The 18589-nt window shown below is 48.3% G+C and overlaps 1 protein-coding gene and 1 long non-coding RNA gene across 2 annotated transcripts; both read right to left on the bottom strand.

The window, feature by feature from the left end:
• Positions 1-1427: 1427 nt before the first annotated feature.
• On the bottom strand, positions 1428-3075 carry LOC129148474 (zinc finger protein 252-like). Its single transcript, XM_054713457.1, has one exon. It carries the CDS (start codon positions 3073-3075, stop codon positions 1963-1965), a length of 1113 nt encoding a protein of 370 aa, XP_054569432.1. The 3' UTR covers positions 1428-1962.
• Positions 3076-3645: 570 nt separating this feature from the next.
• On the bottom strand, positions 3646-7717 carry LOC129148475 (uncharacterized). The gene is made up of 3 exons (XR_008555467.1): positions 7483-7717; positions 4673-4796; positions 3646-3716 (listed from the first exon to the last, which is right to left on the bottom strand). It is a non-coding gene; the product is annotated as an uncharacterized LOC129148475 (long non-coding RNA).
• Between the last annotated feature and the right edge of the window lie 10872 nt (positions 7718-18589).

Here is an 18589-nt window from a genome sequence, read left to right on the forward strand (position 1 = left end):
TACAGCCTTCCCTCAGCCCACCCACTACAGGAACCTGGCCCATGAGCTGGCAGGAACACCTTCACAGGCATCCGAACTCTCTGCCCGTCAACCACACACCCCAGCAACACACTATTCCCCAGAATCCAGGAACTATCACCTAATTTCAGGTCTTCTAAGCACAGGAAAAACTTAGGGAGGGGGCACACCAACCACAACTCATCCTCCGAATGTGGAATTATATTGAGACCAAGCCTCTCCTTCTGGAAATGCTTCTCCCAGATACAGAAGAATGTTCTCACCATTGAAAATACACAGCACCATTTCCTGTAGCATCCATGCTACCTCCAGGACTGTCTGGGTAAGGGGGTGGGGAGAGGAGTGCTTTATTTTTGATAAAATTAAAGTGCAAAATAATCCCTAAAATGGAAAAAAGAGACTTAAACACCAGTGGGTCTCAGGGGTGTGAGTGGGTTGGCTGGAGGCAGGACTCTCTAAAGGTGAACTGATTTGCGGGTCCAAACTATCAAGGGGCTTCTCCCAGGTACAGAAGTAGGTTCATTTACAGCAGGCAGGTGCCTAGGGGGTGGGGAGAAGCAGTCTGGATGGAGATAGAAGAGCCCTGGCCAGCACATCTCAGGCAGACACAGAACCCAAATCCCTCCCAGGGCCTTGACTGGGCCTCCTCTCTTCCAAACCCTGAGACGGACACAGTGTGCCCAGCTACAGTGGGAACATCCCAGGCAAAGGCAGGGAAGAGTGAGGAAAGGTGGGCTGTGCAGGCAGAGGCCCCATCTCAGGGCACCAGAGTGAATGTGTGGATTTTTTGGTAATCCTCATCTGAGGATATTTTGAAATACAAGGGAAGCAGAGAAGAAGAGACATAGTGGGAGAGACATCAATATGAGAGAGAAAAAAATTTAGATGCCTCCCACATCCTCATATGTGCTGGGATCAAACATGCAAACTGGAACCACAAAATCAAGCAGCCTTTCTTTCAAGGACTTGGCTAGCAATGCACTATAAGCCAATATTGGCCAAAGAGTAATTTTCTAGTATTATGCTGTCCCTCCTAAAGCACAGAAAGATTGGGATTCAAACAATATCTGTTAACTCTATGATGATAGATCATAATTGTGCTTGACAATCACCCCTGGAAGTGAAAATAACCAAAACAGTTCAGGTACTAAAGAGAAATATCTTTACTAAAAAAGTCATAAACCACAATAGAGTACAGTAAGCAATTTGCAGGTTGGTGAGTTAGAAAGTAAAACAATTCATAAACGCATAATTCAATAAAAAATCTCTTCAGCTACAAATGTATCAGGTAGTAAATCTGGGCATATCCTTCAAGACTCACTTGTACTGGAAACACATGAGGAATATAGTACAGTGTATTTTCCATTAAAAGGGTTTAAATTCAGAAAAATAATTCCAAAACAGTCGCATTCAGTGTTGTTACTCTAAGTGAATAAAATAAAACATTCCCTGCACATTTAACACTTCTCTCCAATGTGAACTCTCAGATGTTTAGCAAGACTAGATTTTTGGCGAAAAGACTTCCCACATTCAGTACACTCATATGGCTTCTCTCCAGTGTGACTTCTCTGGTGATTAATGAGTGTACTTCTTGCACTGAAGGACTTTTCACATTCACTACACTCATATGGCTTTTCTCCAGTGTGGACTTTGAGATGTTTAATAAGGTTAGATTTTTAACTAAAAGAATTACCACATTCAGTACACTCATCTGGCTTCTCTCCAGTGTGACCTCTCTGGTGTTCAATTAATGTACTTCTTTCACTGAAGGACGTCCCACATTCACTACACTCATATGGCTTCTCTCCACTGTGATCTTTCTGGTGATGAATGTGTACCTCTTGCACTGAAGGACTTCCCGCATTCAGTACACTCATATGGCTTCTCTCCAGTGTGAACTCTCCGGTGATTAATTAGTGTACTTCTTGCACTGAAGGACTTCCCTCATTCACTACACTCATATGGCTTCTCTCCAGTGTGTACTCTCTGGTGTTTAATAAGGTGAGATTTTTGGCTAAAAGGCTTCCCACATTCAGTGCACTCATATGGCTTCTCTCCAGTGTGAAGTCTCTGGTGATTAATGAGTGTATTTCTTGCACTGAAGGACTTGCCAAATTCACTACAGTCATATGGCTTCTTTCCAGTGTGGACTTTCAGATGTTTAATGAGGTTAGATTTTTGGCTAAAAGGCTTCCCACATTCAGTGCACTCATATGGCTTCTCTGCAGTGTGAACTCTCTGGTGTATAACTAATGTACTTCTTTCACCGAAGGGCTTCCCACATTCACTACACTCGTATGGCTTTTCGCCAGTGTGTACTCTCTGGTGTTTAATAAGGTGAGATTTTTGGCTAAAAGACTTCCCACATTCACTACAGTCATATGGCTTCTCTCCAGTGTGAACTCTCTGGTGTATAACTAATGTACTTCTTTCACCGAAGGGCTTCCCACATTCACTACACTCATATGGCTTCTCTCCAGTGTGTACACTCTGGTGTTTAATAAGGTGAGATTTTTGGCTAAAAGACTTCCCACATTCACTACAGTCATATGGCTTCTCTCCAGTGTGTACCTTGTGATGCATAATAAGGTTAGATTTTTGGGTAAAAGATTTCCCACATTCAGTACGCTCATATGGCTTTTCTCCACTGTGACCTCTCCGGTGTTTAATTAATGTAACTCTTTGATTGAAGGACTTCCCACATTCAGTACACTCATATGGCTTCTCTCCAGTGTGAACTCTCTGGTGATTAATGAGTGTATTTCTTGCACTGAAGGACTTGCCACATTCACTACACTCATATGGCTTCTCTCCAGTGTGCACTTTCAGATGTTTAATGAGGTTAGATTTTTGGCTAAAAGGCTTCCCACATTCAGTGCACTCATATGGCTTCTCTCCAGTGTGGACTTTCAGATGTTTAATGAATGTACTTCTTTCACTGAAGGGCTTCCCACATTCAGTACACTCATATGGCTTCTTTCCAGTGTGAACTCTGAGGTGTATAGTGAGGTGAGCTCTTAGATGGAAGGAAATCCCGCATTCACTACACTCATACATCTCTTCTCCAGGGTGAACTCTCTTATGTCCAATGAGGTTAAGGAATCGTCTAAACACTTTCCTACATTTCTGACACTCATAAATCACTTCTCCAGAAAATTCACCCTGACACTGAACAACTTTCAGGATGTGGCTGCCATCATTTTCACAGTCACCCCACTGGTGATCACTTTTAAAATCAAGAAATTCCTGTGAAATCTCGCTACCAAAATGTAGCTCCTTTGTGTTGAGAGTGGCCTGATGCTGTGGAAGCTCTGAGTTGTATCGCCAATCTTCCCCAACCTCCCTGCGGGTTGAAGGCAACACTGATAAGTAGAAGCTGCACTTGCTCACATAGGATGCCCTGTCCATAGCTTGTTTCCAGGGCTCCGCTCCACATTCATTCTTCTGTTGCTGGTGAGGGTTTGCACTGAAACAGAAGTCTACAACACATGCATCACTACACAAGGCTTTCTGCTCAAAGTATGCTGAATGTGACTCAGTCAGGTGCAAAATATCTTTTAACACAGAGAAACACCACTTACACAGAAGGGTCTTCTGGGTGGCTAGAGATGTCTTAGAAGCCCTGTCCTGAGATTCTCCTTATATAGATACACTCTGATCAGAACAGACCACCTCATCATCCATTTTATGCCAACAACCTAAAAAGTGAGAAAGGGTGAGGAAATGAATGTTGAATGTAATGACAGTGGGTAGTCCCATTGCAAAAGTGTGTTACATCACACGTTGGTTCCATGAAAATATCTGAAAATAAGAGATGTGCTGGAAGGATTAATAAGAGGCTCTTGTGACTCTTTGGGCTAATGAAGATCACAACACAGAGAGGCCTCACCAGAAATATGACATAAACAAGGCAAGCACCACAAGGATTAGAATATGAATCTCCAGCTAATCCTTCAACTAACAGCATTCAGCAGGGCTTGCCTGCTGAAGATGAGTGTGAGCTGTGCAAGAGGTTGCTTCCATGTTACTCCAAGTAAAATTCAATAAAGGAGTAGCTGGTTTCAAACAATACTTAGCACATATGTGCTTCTCTTAACATATGTGCAAGTCAATGTTGCAGAATACTGCGTAGGCACCAGGGCAGAGGAACAGGTGAAGAGGTGAGCAGTCAGCACTGGGCCAGAGAAACACAGCTTGCTATAGTATTCAGGGAAGAAAATATGAGAAACGTCTGAATGAGGGTCTTACAAAACAGCACATGGTTCATGTAGGTACAGACCATAACACAGTACAGGCTGCCACAAAGAACCCTTACCTAGAGAAAGAGGGCAGAAGTTGAAGCCATGCTTGTGGACACTGTCAGCCTCCCATGAAAAGGAAGTGAAAGCTGGGAACCATTAAGCTCACTGCAAGACGCCTGACTCCCTGACACTTCCTGTACTTTTGGAGATTACGGGTGTTAGGGTTGTTTGTGGAGTCTTTTGCTCAGGGCTCCCCATCCAGCTCATCCCTGGCAGCGACAGAACTTTTGACAGGACAGTGGGGGACATTAGCAGACACCATGTTCTGTCTGTGGGAGAGAGAAAGCTACGGCTGAGCCATAAAGGAAGAGAGGTCATCACCTCAGGACACTGGGAGAATGTGAAGGTCTTACCTACAGATGACACAAGTGCAAACACTTCCAGCATTACATCGCAGTACAGAAGTCTCTGAGCCTCATCAAGGAGCCCCCATTCCTCCTGAGAGAAGGCAATGGCCACGTCCTCAAAGTTCACATCCTGTCATAATGGGGACAGTACAACCATGATCAGATTCACGCCTAACATTTTAAGTCTCTCCTACTACCCACCCTCCACATACATCTGCTCTTTCCACTCTACACATCAGAGAAAATACCAGCCCTTCATCCCATGAAACCCACTGTCTTCTTATTTTCCTGCTCACATTTTTCTTCCCACAACAATTAAGGCAGTTGAGCAGATAGAAGATACCTGAGCTCTGGACCTCCCATGTACGCCACACTGCCTCTTATCAATACAGTGGGTGTCCATATATAGGTTAGAGATATGTTGGCCATAAAGAGAGTGTGAGTGATTTGATACTGTTTTCTCAGGAAATAGCATTGTAGTCCCTCAGATTGTTCCTCTAAGACACCAAACACATGGCATCACACTTCAACCTCTTAACCCCAATCCCAATGTGCTGAGGCCATTGCTTTGTATTACCCGCTGTACATAGTTCCTTGAACAACACTTCTCTCACACAGCATCATTCCTGGAGGTACAACTTCAAATGAAATGCAAATATGCCGCAGTGTGGATAAATTATTTCCTAATCAACCTCTTTTCCAAAATTATAGTTCACCACCTCCATAATCTATTTATCTCTAACCCTTTTTCCTTACCTGTGCCAGTGGAGATTTACAAGCCTGGATAACACTGATTAATGCTATGTCATTCTTTTCAACCAGTGTGTCACAACCAACAACAAAAGACAGGTGGTTAGTTAAATAGCACCTAAGCTCTTAACCTAGAATGTAGCACCCAAACTCCTCTCTTTACAGGCAATTACCCTAAAGTTCACCTTATTGCTACATCCAGGGACCACCAGAAACAGACTCTTCCTTCATTCACTCTATGTCAATGTCATGGTGCTGTGACCATGAATTCACCTTCCCTCTCCGAGTGCACATCCCTCTTTCTACCACACCTCTCTCAAACCTGCACTTCCACAGGCCCAGCCCCCATACTCATCTTCAGGCCTTTTACTTATTACTCAGCATGTGTGGTCAGAGGATGGTTGCCATATTGAATCAGGATCAAGCACTACCCACACTCTGATAGTCCACACTCATAGAGGCAGCCTTGATTCCTGCTACGTAGGCCTCTCTCCATGACTGTTTATTTCCTTCAACCTCAACTATTAAGAACAACAATCAGATCTCAGATATCCAGAGCCCACCTCCTGTGATGCTGCACTTGATGTCCCTTCACTAGTCACAGCCAACAACTCTCACTTAACCTTCACTCAAGTCCCAGCCCCAATGACCCTCTGCACCATCCCCAGTGAGTCTCATAGATGAACACTCAAGCCTCTTGGATAATCCACAAGACTGACTGCAGCTCCCCACAGCCAGGCCTCGCCAAGAGTCACAAGAAAATCCTGGTGAGAGTTTAGAGAAGTTGGTATGTACCAGCCTCAGTCTCATCTTGTTTGAATTACTCTTTGGCCTCCAATTAATCTCAGGTCCACTCACCTTTTAAAGGCTTTGGCCACTGCTAAACGATTATCTCTCCCCCACACTCTACAGGACAACTTCTATCCCTAAGCTGTGTTGTGACACCCACTTCTCACAAACTGTGGCCCCAGAAAGAAAGCCATTCCTCAGGCTCACACTGTCCCTTCTGAAGTACAACTACCACTAACAACCTGACCACGATCCCCTGTATTAAAGTGATACACTGTCCTAGATGATGTGTCTCATTTGGTTGAGCACAGACCCATGCACTGGTGTGAGGTCACATGCCTGGGTTGTGGGCTGGATCTACAGCAGAGATTGTGCAGGTGGCAACCAATCCCTATTTTTCTCATCCCTGTTGCTCTGTCTCTCTCACCTCCCCCCACCCCATCCTTTCTACATCTAAAATCAATAAAAATATACATGTACTTTAAAAAACATACCTGAAGGTTACTGATCCGGCTCCCTCTTTACTCCAAGCCTTTGCACATTCTGGAACCTGTGTCTGGAGGACCACACACTCACTACATTGGTTGCCAAAAATAAGGTCCAGTCCATGAAGCCCTCCTCCTGGCCTTTGGAGTCTGGGCTCAGTGTCTGTTCAAAGTCCCCAGGTCCCCGGGATACAAGAGCGGCTGACAGACCCACGAGTCTACTATCTCAGAGGCCACAAGTGTGTGAGGCCCTGAAATAAGCTCCACAAACTCGTACACCTGATCGATTCTGCATTTGCAGAAATTTGTGAAAAGATAATGGTCTGTTGGGAGCCTGGCAACCACCAGGCTCTCTGGGCTCAGGCTGCTCAGTGCCCTTGCCCAGCCCGGAGGCCAGGTGCCCTCCAGATGCCTGTGTGATCTCGGGGCTCAGTCCCCAGTGCTCACTCCTGCCAGTTCCCTTGTCATTTACAGGACTTCCCCTTCCTGTCCACAATGCTGTCCTCTGTCTTCTAGTCTGTTCTTCCTCTGAGCAATGTCAGGAAAAGTTAGAATCCTGCCTCAGAAAATGTCCCTCTTTTTTTCACAACCATCGATGGTCCCAGCGTTCTGAGAATGAAAGCAAAACTCCTCACACAAAACCACACCTCACCTCTTTGTTGCCTTTAGATCCCAAACAGGCCCGGGTTTCCGAGTCCTCCCAGCTCAGGGTCACCATCACGTCCTCACAAGGTGGCACTGCAGCCTTCCACCCTCTTCCCCATCACCCACGTGTCACCACCAGGGACTCACCATTCCGGACGCTGGGACCTGGGCGGCGGGACCTGAGCGGCGCCGGCCCCCAGGCTGGAGGGTTCAGGGGGGTCGGGCTGCGGGAACGCTGTGAGCGGAGAGGCCTCCGGGAGGCACGGGGACCCCGATCTCGGTCTGTTGGGGCTGCAGGAGCCTCAGACACACCCTGCACCGCAGGCAGCGGCCTCCCAGGCCTCCTCCTACTCACGTCCAGTGCCCTGAAGCCTGTGACTCTGGGAACAACAGACCTAAAACTTTAAAATGGCCACCGCGAGGAGGAAGGCGGAAGTCCCGCCCTAACCGGATGCGCAGACACCAAAATGCCCTTTGGCTCCGCCCACTCTGGTGCAGTGCTTTCTGGGTAATGTAGTTTTCTCAACAGCCAAGCAGGGCTAGAAACCCAGCCATTGAGTTAGGTGAATAAAAGTGTTGTGGCAGAGAGAGTGATGGCTGGGGAGGGACAAGATGCGTCCACAGGCTTGGCTAACTGCAAAAGACGGACAGATCTCCTAGGGCAGTGGTTCCCAACCTTCCTAATGCCGAGACCCTTTAATACAGCTCCTCACGTTGTGGTGACCCCAACCGTGAAATTATTTTCGTTGCTACTTTGTAACTGTCATTTTGCTACTGTTAATGAATCCTAATGTAAATATCTGTGTTTTCCGATGGTCTTAGGCTCACCCTGTAGGTTGAGAACCGCCAGCAGGGTCGCCTGAGACCATCGGAAAACATGACCGTGTCCAGACATAACCAGCCTAAAACAGCTCTGCCTCAGATTCGCCTAAGGTATGTGAGGTGAGGTCTTGGCTTCATGCAGAAAAGATTTCACACGATGAGTTCAGAAAAGATTTTGAGGGTACACTTATTAAAGCTGGGGGTGATGAAAGAAAGTATGTTTCTAAGATGCTGAACTATCTGCCTAGTGTTTAAATCATTAATTCATTTTAAAAATTGGCAACATTTGCCCTAGCCGGCTTGGCTCAGTGGCTAGAGCGTCAGCCTGCGGACCAAAGGGACCCAGGTTCGACTCCAGCCGAGGGCACATGCCTGGGTTTCAGGCTTGATCCCCAGTGGGAGTGGGGGTGGGGGCGTGCAGGAGGCAGCCAGGCAGCCATTCAATGATTCTCTCTCATCATTGATGTTTCTATAGCTCTCTCCTTCTCCCTTCCTCTCTGAAATCAATAAAGAAATATATAGGCTGAGGGTGGCGACTGCTGCTCGCGTCTCCCCAGACCGGGCAGCTGCTCCCCTCAGTCATTACCGCAGCCGGGGCCATGGGCTCGTGGGAGCCGCGGCTGCTATGGCGGCGGCCGCGGACTCCGCGCAGCGGCTCTCAGTGAAGAAAGAGACCATCTTTCTGCAGGAGGGGCTCACCCGCGCCACCGACCTGGCTGAGCTGCGCACTGAGATCCTCGGGGCCCCGGACGCCGCCAACACCAATTTGGAGGATTCTTAAGAGATCTCATCTTACTTTCAAGTCCTCTAGCCATTTTGACGGAGGAGAATCAAGAGGATGACTGGGCCGCGCGCAGCCGTTTCAGGGGCGCGACTGGAGGATGGAGCGTCTGCAGCCCAGAACTACAGGAGAGATTTACAGCTAAGAGGGAAGAGGAAACCAGCGAAATCGGAGGGGACAAGGTGCGGAGGCGCGTGGCTCGGGCTGGTGGCGGGGGAAAGGGGCTTTTGTTCCAAACTTAGGGGAGATTAGCTCTCCATCACCCTGAAATCCAGCTTCTGGGGACCCGCGGGAGACCCAGATGCCTGCGGGGAGAGGCGGGACTCTTGCGGAGGTGCGCCCAGCAATCAGTGTTTGCTGCGCTAGAGCGCGGAACGAGGGGACTTAGAAACTTGGAAGGCAGAAGGAGCAGATTCGCAGCCATTGTGGCTCGCCGCACCATGGCCTGTTGGCGACCTGAGACCCTGCCCCACCCTGGGACCTGTCCCGCCCTGAGACCCGCCCCGCCCTGGGACCCGCCCCGCACGTTTTGAAGACCTGCCCTGCAAGTCTTGCAGGCACACCTATGCTCCAAGCAACGGCTTATGCATGTGGGTGGCCTGCCCTCTGGCAGCGGACCAGATAAACTGCTGTTCTAGTCGGACTGCTCCAGGGCCACTCAGACAGAAGGAGGAAACTACAGTTCTTGCTGTAATCCCTGCTGAGTGCTGAGGCAGTGGCTGATCTACGCCCCATTGGGGACCCAGAAACGAGGGCATCTGGTGGTCTGTGGGAAATGACACCAGACTTCAACCACGCACATAAGGGACAAATCCAACAGGCAGATTCAGTGAGCGAAAAGCCTTGCTGCACCAAGACCCGGCCCATAGAAGAGTCTCCTGCACAGCAACTCTTCCTTTATAGACAAAGAGAGCCCTCCCGGTGGCACCAGCAACAATCAAGACTTAACTATACAAGGGAGGACCGGGATGGAGACATAGTGCGGAGGCCTGGATGTTGCCTGCCACAACAACTTTGAGGCTGCGATGGGAGAACGGAACAGACACCACCCAAGACCACCGTAGGGCTGGCTGAGTGGATGCTCTGCAGCTAGAATAAGAGGAGTATGCGGGATGATGCTGATGCAGATGACCCAAGGACCACACTTTGGGAACTGCGGCTTGGGCGATGCAGGGGCGACCTGGAGCGTGCTCGGCGCGGTCCCCCCGACGGTCTCTGGCTGAGGGGGTGGCTCCACTTGCTGCCGAGCACAGACAGACGGGCCCCTGTGAGACGTGGGGTGGGGGACTCCGCGCTTGCTGGCCTCCGAGTCCTTCAGGAATTTCGGTGCCCCAGGGGCGGCTGGGTGCGCATGCTCGGCGACCGGCCGCCGCTGCGGACCCAGGAGCCGGCGCAGTGACGCCGGGCCGGCCCGCCGCCACGCACCGGGCGCACCGGAACTTCGCCGAGCAGCCGCCCGACGAGTTCTGCGGCAGCCGTCCTGGAGCTCTGGCAGGATGGCCGGGGGGGTTGCTGGGGGGGGGTTGACCGGCGGGAATTGGGATCGGGAGGACGGGGCCCCGCTGGGACCCGGGTGCGGGCGGGGTTGCGCGTCTCTGGGCTCGGGAGTGGTCGCGCGCCTCCGGGTATGGGTGGGGCCTCGCGTCCCTGGGTCTGGGTGGGGCCACGTGCCCCTGGCTCCAGGTGAGGCCGGATTCTGGGTCCGGGTGAGGCCAAGTGCCCCTGGACCCGGATGACGCTGGGTCCCGTGCCCAGGTGAGGCCAAGCGCCCCTGGGTCTGGAAGAGGCCAAGCGCCCCTGGGTCCGGGTGAGACCATGTGTCCCTGGATCCGGGGGAGGCCTCGTGCACCTAGGTCTAAGTGAGTCCACGCACCCCTGGGTCCGGGCGAGATCATGTGTCCCTGGATCCGGGTGGGGCCTCGTGCATCTAGGCCCGGGTGGGGCCGCGTACCCCTGGGCCTGGGGGAGGCCAGGCGTCCCTGGGTCCGGGTGAGACCGTGTGTCCCTGGATCCGGGTGAGACCATGTGTCCCTGGATCCGGGTGAGGCCTCGTGCACCTAGGCCCGGGTGAGGCCACGTGCCCCTGGGTCTGGGAGAGGCCAAGCGTCCCTGGGTCCGGGCGAGACCATGTGTCCCTGGATCCGAGTGAGGCCTCGTGCACCTAGGCCCGGGTGAAGCCACGTGCCCCTGGGGCTGGGAGAGGCCACGCACCCCTGGGTCCGGGCGAGACCATGTGTCCCTGGATCCGGGTGAGGCCTCGTACACCTAGGCCCGGGTGAGGCCACGTGCCCCTGGGTCTGGGAGAGGCCAAGGGTCCCTGGGTCCGGGTGAGACCATGTGTCCCTGGATCCGGGTGAGGCCTCATGCACCTAGGCCCGGGTGAGGCCACGTGCCCCTGGGGCTGGGAAAGGCCACGCACCCCTGGGTCCGGGTGAGACCATGTGTCCCTGGATCCGGGTGAGGCCTCGTACACCTAGGCCCGGGTGAGGCCACGTGCCCCTGGGTCTGGGGGAGGCCAAGCGTCCCTGGGTCCGGGTGAGACCATGTGTCCCTGGATCCGGTGAGGCCTCGTGCACCTAGGTCCAGGTGAGGCCACGTGCACCTGGGTGTGAGAGAGGCCACGCGCACCTGGGTCCAGGCGAGACCATGTGTCCCTGGATCCGGGTGAGGCCTCGTGCACCTAGGCCCGGGTGAGGCCACGTGCCCCTGGGACTGGGAGAGGCCAAGCATCCCTGGGTCCGGGTGAGACCATATGTCCCTGGATCCGGGTGAGGCCTCGTGCACCTATGCCCGGGTGAGGACACGTGCCCCTGGGTCTTGGGGAGGCCAAGCGTCCCTGGGTCCGGGTGAGACCATGTGTCCCTGGATCCGGGTGAGGCCTCGTGCACCTAGGTCCAGGTGATGCCACGTGCCCCTGGGTGTGAGAGAGGCCACGCGCACCTGGGTGCGGGCGAGACCATGTGTCCCTGGATCCGGGTGAGGCCACATGCATCCTAGGCCCGGGTGAGGCCACGTGCCCCTGGGTCTGGGAGAGGCCAAGCGTCCCTGGGTCCGGGCGAGACCATGTGTCCCTGGACCTGGGTGAGGCCACGTGCCCCTGGGTCTGGGAGAGGCCAAGTGTCCCTGGGTCCGGATGAGACCATGTGTCCCTGGATCCGGGTGAGGCCTCGTGCACCTACGCCCGGGTGAGGCCACGTCGTGCCCCTGGGTCTGGGAGAGGCCAAGCGTCCCTGGGTCCGGGCGAGACCATGTGTCCCTGGATCCGGGTGAGGCCTCGTACACCTAGGCCCGGATGAGGCCACGTGCCCCTGGGTCTGGGAGAGCCCAAGCGTCCCTGGGTCCGGGTGAGACCATGTGTCCCTAGATCCGGGTGAGGCCACGTGCCCCTTAGTCCGGGTGAAGCCGTGCCCCTGGGTTCGCCGAGACCAAACCAGAGGGAGTCAGACCTCCGTTACCACCATTTGTCCACCATCCAGAGCTGAGGGGTCAGTGCTGACATGTACAGATAAGGAACTGGTGGACATTGAAATTGGGTCTCAAAAGAACTGTTGGTCCAGAAAGAAACTCACTACAGACTGATCCATCTGCCTGTCAACATAACTATTATTGCTCATCTCACATTCAGTTCTCATAAGTATATATCTAGTGACATATGATCTTGCTCATCTAGGGGAAATGATGAACAACATAGACTGAGGAACAAGAACAGAACCAGAAGCAAGGAGGCATCGATGGGACTATCGGGCCTCAGAGGGAGGATAGGGGAGGGTGGGGAGAGGGGGAGAGTTCAACCAAAGGACTTGTGTGCATGCATATGAGCCTATCCAACGGTTAAGTTCAACAGGGGGTTGGGGCATGAGTGGGGAGGGGGGGATGGGAATGGGGGGATGAGGACAAATATGTGACACTTTAATCAATAAAGAAATTTAAAAAAAAAAAAAAAGAAATATATATATTTTTTTAAATTGGCAAAATTTTCTGACCAGACTTTTCAACCAAAGAGATAAAGGCAGTGTAAATCAATGCATCAAGAAATGCTCACCATAAAAATGTCTTAGGGGAATGGATTTTAAACAAAACAAGTTAACACTATACTGATTTTCAGGCCTGCAATATAAAAATATTAAATATTGCATGAGCTCACAGGTATAAAGAAAAACTAGAATTTTCATCATTGTGGGTGTCTGGAAAGGCAAAGGGAATAACCATTTTAGTTAAAAGTTCTGCATGTCTTAAAAAGTAAAACCCGAATCAGAGAACAAGAACTAAGGAAGGGGAGTCTGCAGGCCGTCGCTCTATCTACTGAGCCAAACCAGTGAGGGCTAATTTTTTTCATTAACATTTTTGATTGCTGAAATAGAGGGAGCAGCTGAAACGAGAGGAATCCAGCCCGAATTGGCAAAGGAGAAGCGGCTGGTGAGACAGTTTGCAGCTGGGAAGGGCTGAGATCTCCTGGAAAAAGGTAAAACAAGGTTCTGGGCATTAGAATATGCCGGATCTCTAAACCCAGAAGGTCAGGGGAAAACTACACGGCGCCAAGCCGCGTCCCTGAGGACAGGCAAAGTGTCTGAACTTGAGAAAAAGGGTCCACGGGACTGCGGGAGGTAGTAGATTTTAGACCTTGGAGTCTGATTTGGGATCTGAGCTCAGAGGCAGCCCTGAAGAGCTAACTGCCCGACCGCGCAGTGCTGGCAAGAGAGGAGATTGCAAAGACGCAGTCCCGCTTCGCGCCGGGGCCTGAGTCTTTCTCCACTGAACCTAGTTTGTAGGACCTTTCGGATACAGACACCTACCCGTGCCGAGGTGCAGGAGAAGGGGAGGAGTGGTGGAACCTGGGGAGAGTGGGCAGAGGTGGAAGCGTGTCTGGGGCTGAGTCACATCGGATCCCCGGTCACCATTTTCTCCTAAGAGATAACCCCTCCCTCCAGTCTCCAGGCAACCATTATAGCCACACCCAGATACCACTCTGATTAACACTATAGGATTTGAATACTCCCTGAGGCCATAGGTACCGCCCAAAAGAAAAACCTTTAGTATCTATTAAGCAGTCACACTACCAGAGCTCTTCAGAGTGCTTCAGTGTGCCTCACTGGCAAACTTACCACGGGTGCTCCTGTGAGCTGCCACTGGGAGTAAGCGCCGATCCACCACAGGTAAAGCATTAAAAGCTGAGTCTGCCCACCCCACAACTACAGAACTCTGGGCAACACAGTCACGCCTTTCCAGAGTGCAGGCCCCCCGAGCCACATCACCCCGACAGACGGTTCCTTGGAGCCACTGTGAGTCCCCACTGGGCAAGCGTAATTTCAATTTAGGGTACAAGACAGAAAAATTGGAATACTACCCTCCACGACTGCTGACCTCTAGACACTGCAGTTGTGCCTCCCAAACTCGCAGGCCTACATCAAAAGAACCCAAATAGTTCAAGTAGGGAACTACACTTGATTACCAAGCCCAGGAAAACTGAGAGATTATACCAGTAGCACCATCACCAAAAGGTCCTGGGTAGCAAAGCAATTGGAACTACAATCAAAACATTACAGGAAAACATGGGGAGACAGAAAGGAAATTCTCAAAGGAAGGAACAGGAAGAATCACCAGAAAGGGAGTTAAATGAACTTGAGGCTAGCAGCTTAAGAGAAAAAGAATTCAGAGTATTCATTATAAGGATGTTTAAACGGATGGATGACAAATACACACAACTCAATGAGAACTATAAGGAGCTGAATGAAAACGTCACCAACATGAAAAGAAACCAAGAGGAGATGAAGAACGACATAGCTGCAATAAAGAACACAATGGAAGGCTTAAAGAGTAGAGTAGAAGAGGCTGAGGACCGCATCATCGAATTAGAAGACAAGGTAGGAAAAAACACACAAACTCAGCAGCAACTGGAAAGAAGACTTAAAAAGCAAGAGGAGAGTCTAAGGGAGCTTTGGGACGACAAAAAACGAAACAATATTCGAATAATGGGGATAAAAGAAGGAGAGGAAGAGAAGCAAGGACTAGAAAACCTGTTGGAAGAAATAATGACAGAAAATTTCCCTGATATTGGCAAGAAAAAACTATCCAAGTCCAAGAAGCATTCAGAGTCCCAAACAAGTTGAACCCCAAAAGACCGACATCAAGACACATCATAATTAAATTGATGAACACCAATGACAAAGCAAGAATCTTAAAGGCTGCAAGAGAGAGACAGAAAGTTACCTACCAGGGATGTCCTATCAGAATATCAACTGATTTCTCAACAGAAACACACCAGGCCAGAAAGGAATGGACTGAAATATACAAAGTCATGTAAAACAAGGGACTGAATCCAAGAATACTATATCCAGCAAGGCTATCGTTCAAAATTGAAGGTGGAATCAGAAGCTTCAAAGACAAAAAAGGGCTAAGAGAGTTCATCACTACCTAGCCGGCAATGAAAGAAATGCTAAAGAGGCTGCTGTAAAAAGAAGATAGAGAAAGGCAAGAAGAAACATAAACACTAAGGAAAAATATGTCAACAAACAGGTACTTATCAATAATAACATTAAACGTAAATGGATTAAATGCACCAATCAAAAGACATAGGGCAGCTGAATGGATAAGAAAACATGACCCATATATTTGCTGTCTACAAGAGACCCACCTTAGAGCAAAAGACTCACACAGACTGAGAGTGAAGGGATGGAAATACATTTTTCAGGCAAATGGAAATGAGAAAAAAGCTGGGGTTGCGATACTTATATCAGATAAAATAGACCTCAAAGTAAAGGCCATAATAAGAGATAAGGAAGGCCACTACATAATGCTAAAGGGAGCAATCCAGCAAGAAGATATAACTCTGGTAAACATTTATGCACCCAATGCAGGAGCACCCAAATACATAAAAAATCTCCTGGAAGATATCAAGGGAGAGATCGACATCAATACAATCATAGTAGGGGACTTTAATACACCACTGACATCAATGGATAAATCCTCTGGACAAAAAATCAGCAAAGGAACAGCAATTCTAAATGACACACTAGATCAGATGGACCTAATTGACATCTTCAGAGTATTTCACCCCAAAGCCATGGAATATACGTTCTTCTCAAGTGCACATGGGACATTCTCAAAAATAGACCACATTTTGGGTAACAAGCAAAGTCTCCCCAAATTCAAAAAGATTGAAATCATGTCAAGCATTTTCTCAGACCATAATGGCATAATATTAGTAATAAACTACAATAAAAACATTCCAAAAAATTCAAACACTTGGAAACTGAATAGCATGCTACTAAACAATGATTGGGTTATCAATGAGATCAAAGAAGAAATTAAAAACATCCTGGAAATGAATGACAATGAAAACACAACATTGCAAATCCTATGGGACACAATGAAAGCAGTCCTGAGAGGGAAGTGTATAGCTCTACAGGCCTATCTCAAAAAACAATAAAAAATGGTAATAGAACATCGAACTCAACAACTCAAAGAATTAGAAAGGGAGCAAGAAGAAAATCCCACAGTGAGCAGAAGAAAGGAAATAATAAAGATCAGAGCAGAAATTAATGACATAGAGACCAAAAACACAATACACAAGATCAACAAAACCAAGAGCTGATTCTTTGAAAGGATAAACAAGATTGATGAACCTCTAGCCAGGCTCACCAAGAAGCAAAGAGTGAGGACCCAAATAAACAAAATCAGAAATGAAAGAGGTGAAAGAACAACAGACCCCACAGAAATACAAAGGATTATCAAAAAATACTATGAACAACTCTATTTCAACAAACTAGACAACCTGGAGGAAATGGACACATTCCTAGAAAAATACAACCTTCCAAAACTTACTCAGGAAGAGACTAAAAATCTCAATAGGTTGATAACTATGGAAGAAATTGAAGCAGTCATCAAAAAACTTCCAGCAAACAAAAGTCCCGGGCCAGACGGGTTCACAGGGGAGTTTTACAAAACATTCAAGAAGAGCTAAAACCTATCCTCCTCAGACTATTCCAGAAAATTCAAGAAGAAGGAACACTCCCAAGCTCCTTCTATGAAGCCAGCATCACCCTAATACCAAAACCAGATAAAGATAACACAATGAAAGAGAATTACAGGTCAATATCCCTCATGAACATAGATGCCAAAATCCTCAACAAAATTCTAGCAAATCGAATTCAGCAGTACATCAGAAAGCTCATACACCATGACCAAGTAGGATTTATCCATGGGATGCAAGGATGGTACAATATTCGCAAATCAATAAACGTCATACATCACATAAACAAATTGAGAGATAAAAACCATATAGTCATGTCAATTTATGCAGAAAAAGCATTTGAAAAAATCCAACACCCTTTCTTGATAAAAACTCTCAGCAAGATGGGAATAGAAGGATCATACCTCAACATAATAAAAGCCGTATATGACAAACCCACAGCCAACATCATACTCAATGGGCAAAAACTAAAACCATTTCCCCTAAGAACAGGAACAAGACAGGGATGCCCACTCTCACCACTCCTGTTCAACATAGTGTTGGAAATACTAGCCATTGCAATCAGACAAGAAGAAGAAATAAAAGGCATCCAAATTGGAAAAGAAGAAGTAAAACTGTCCTTATTTGCAGATGACATGATACTGTACATAGAAAACCCTAAAGATTCCATCAAAAAATTATTAGACTTAATAAATGAATTCGGCAGAGTAGCAGGATACAAAATAAATGCTAAGAAATCTATGGCATTTATATACACCAATAATGATCTTACAGAAATAGAGACTATGATGAACAACATAGACTGAGGAACAAGAACAGAACCAGAAGCAAGGAGGCATCGATCAGACTATCGGGCCTCAGAGGGAGGATAGGGGAGGGTAGGGGGAGGGTGGGGGGAGGGGGAGAGTTCAACCAAAGGACCTGTATGCATGCATATAAGCCTATCTAACGGTTAAGTTCAACAGGGGATTGGGGCACGCGTGGGGAGAGGGGTGGGATGGGAATGGGGGGATGAGGACAAATATGTGACACCTTAATCAATAAAGAAATTAAAAAAAAAAAACAACAACCATAAAGACAATTCAACAAGTTAGTTGACAGTGAAAAGAGAAGAGACAGGGCAGAGATATGTAGCACCTTGAGAGGAAGACACTTAAAACATGAATTTTGAAAACTAATGTATTTGTTTTTGGTATGTTCTGAATGTTTGTGTCCTCCCCTACCCCCAAATTCATATGTTGAAATCCTAATACTTGGAAGGGGCAGGTCAATGGGTGGGGGGGGGGGGGAAGGAGACATGTATAATACTTTCAACAATAAAGATACATTTTTTAAAAAATCAAAAAAAAAAAAAGAAATAGAGACTAAAAAAGCAATCCCATTTACCATCACACCAAAAAAATTAAGATACCTAGGAATAAACTTAACTAAGGAGGTAAAAGACCTATACGCGGAAAACTATACAACACTGAAAAAACAGATAGAGGAAGACATAAACAGACGGAGGAACATACCATGTTCATAGATTGGTAGAATCAATATCATCAAAATGTCCATACTACCCAAAGCAATCTATAATTTCAATGCACTTCCCATTAAAATTCCAATGGCATACTTCAGAGACCTAGAACGAACTTTTCAAAAATTCATCTGGAATAAAAAAAGACCCCGAATAGCTACAG

The sequence above is a fragment of the Eptesicus fuscus genome, unplaced genomic scaffold, assembly GCF_027574615.1.
Source record: "Eptesicus fuscus isolate TK198812 unplaced genomic scaffold, DD_ASM_mEF_20220401 scaffold_52, whole genome shotgun sequence".
Taxonomy (NCBI): Eukaryota; Metazoa; Chordata; class Mammalia; order Chiroptera; family Vespertilionidae; genus Eptesicus; species Eptesicus fuscus.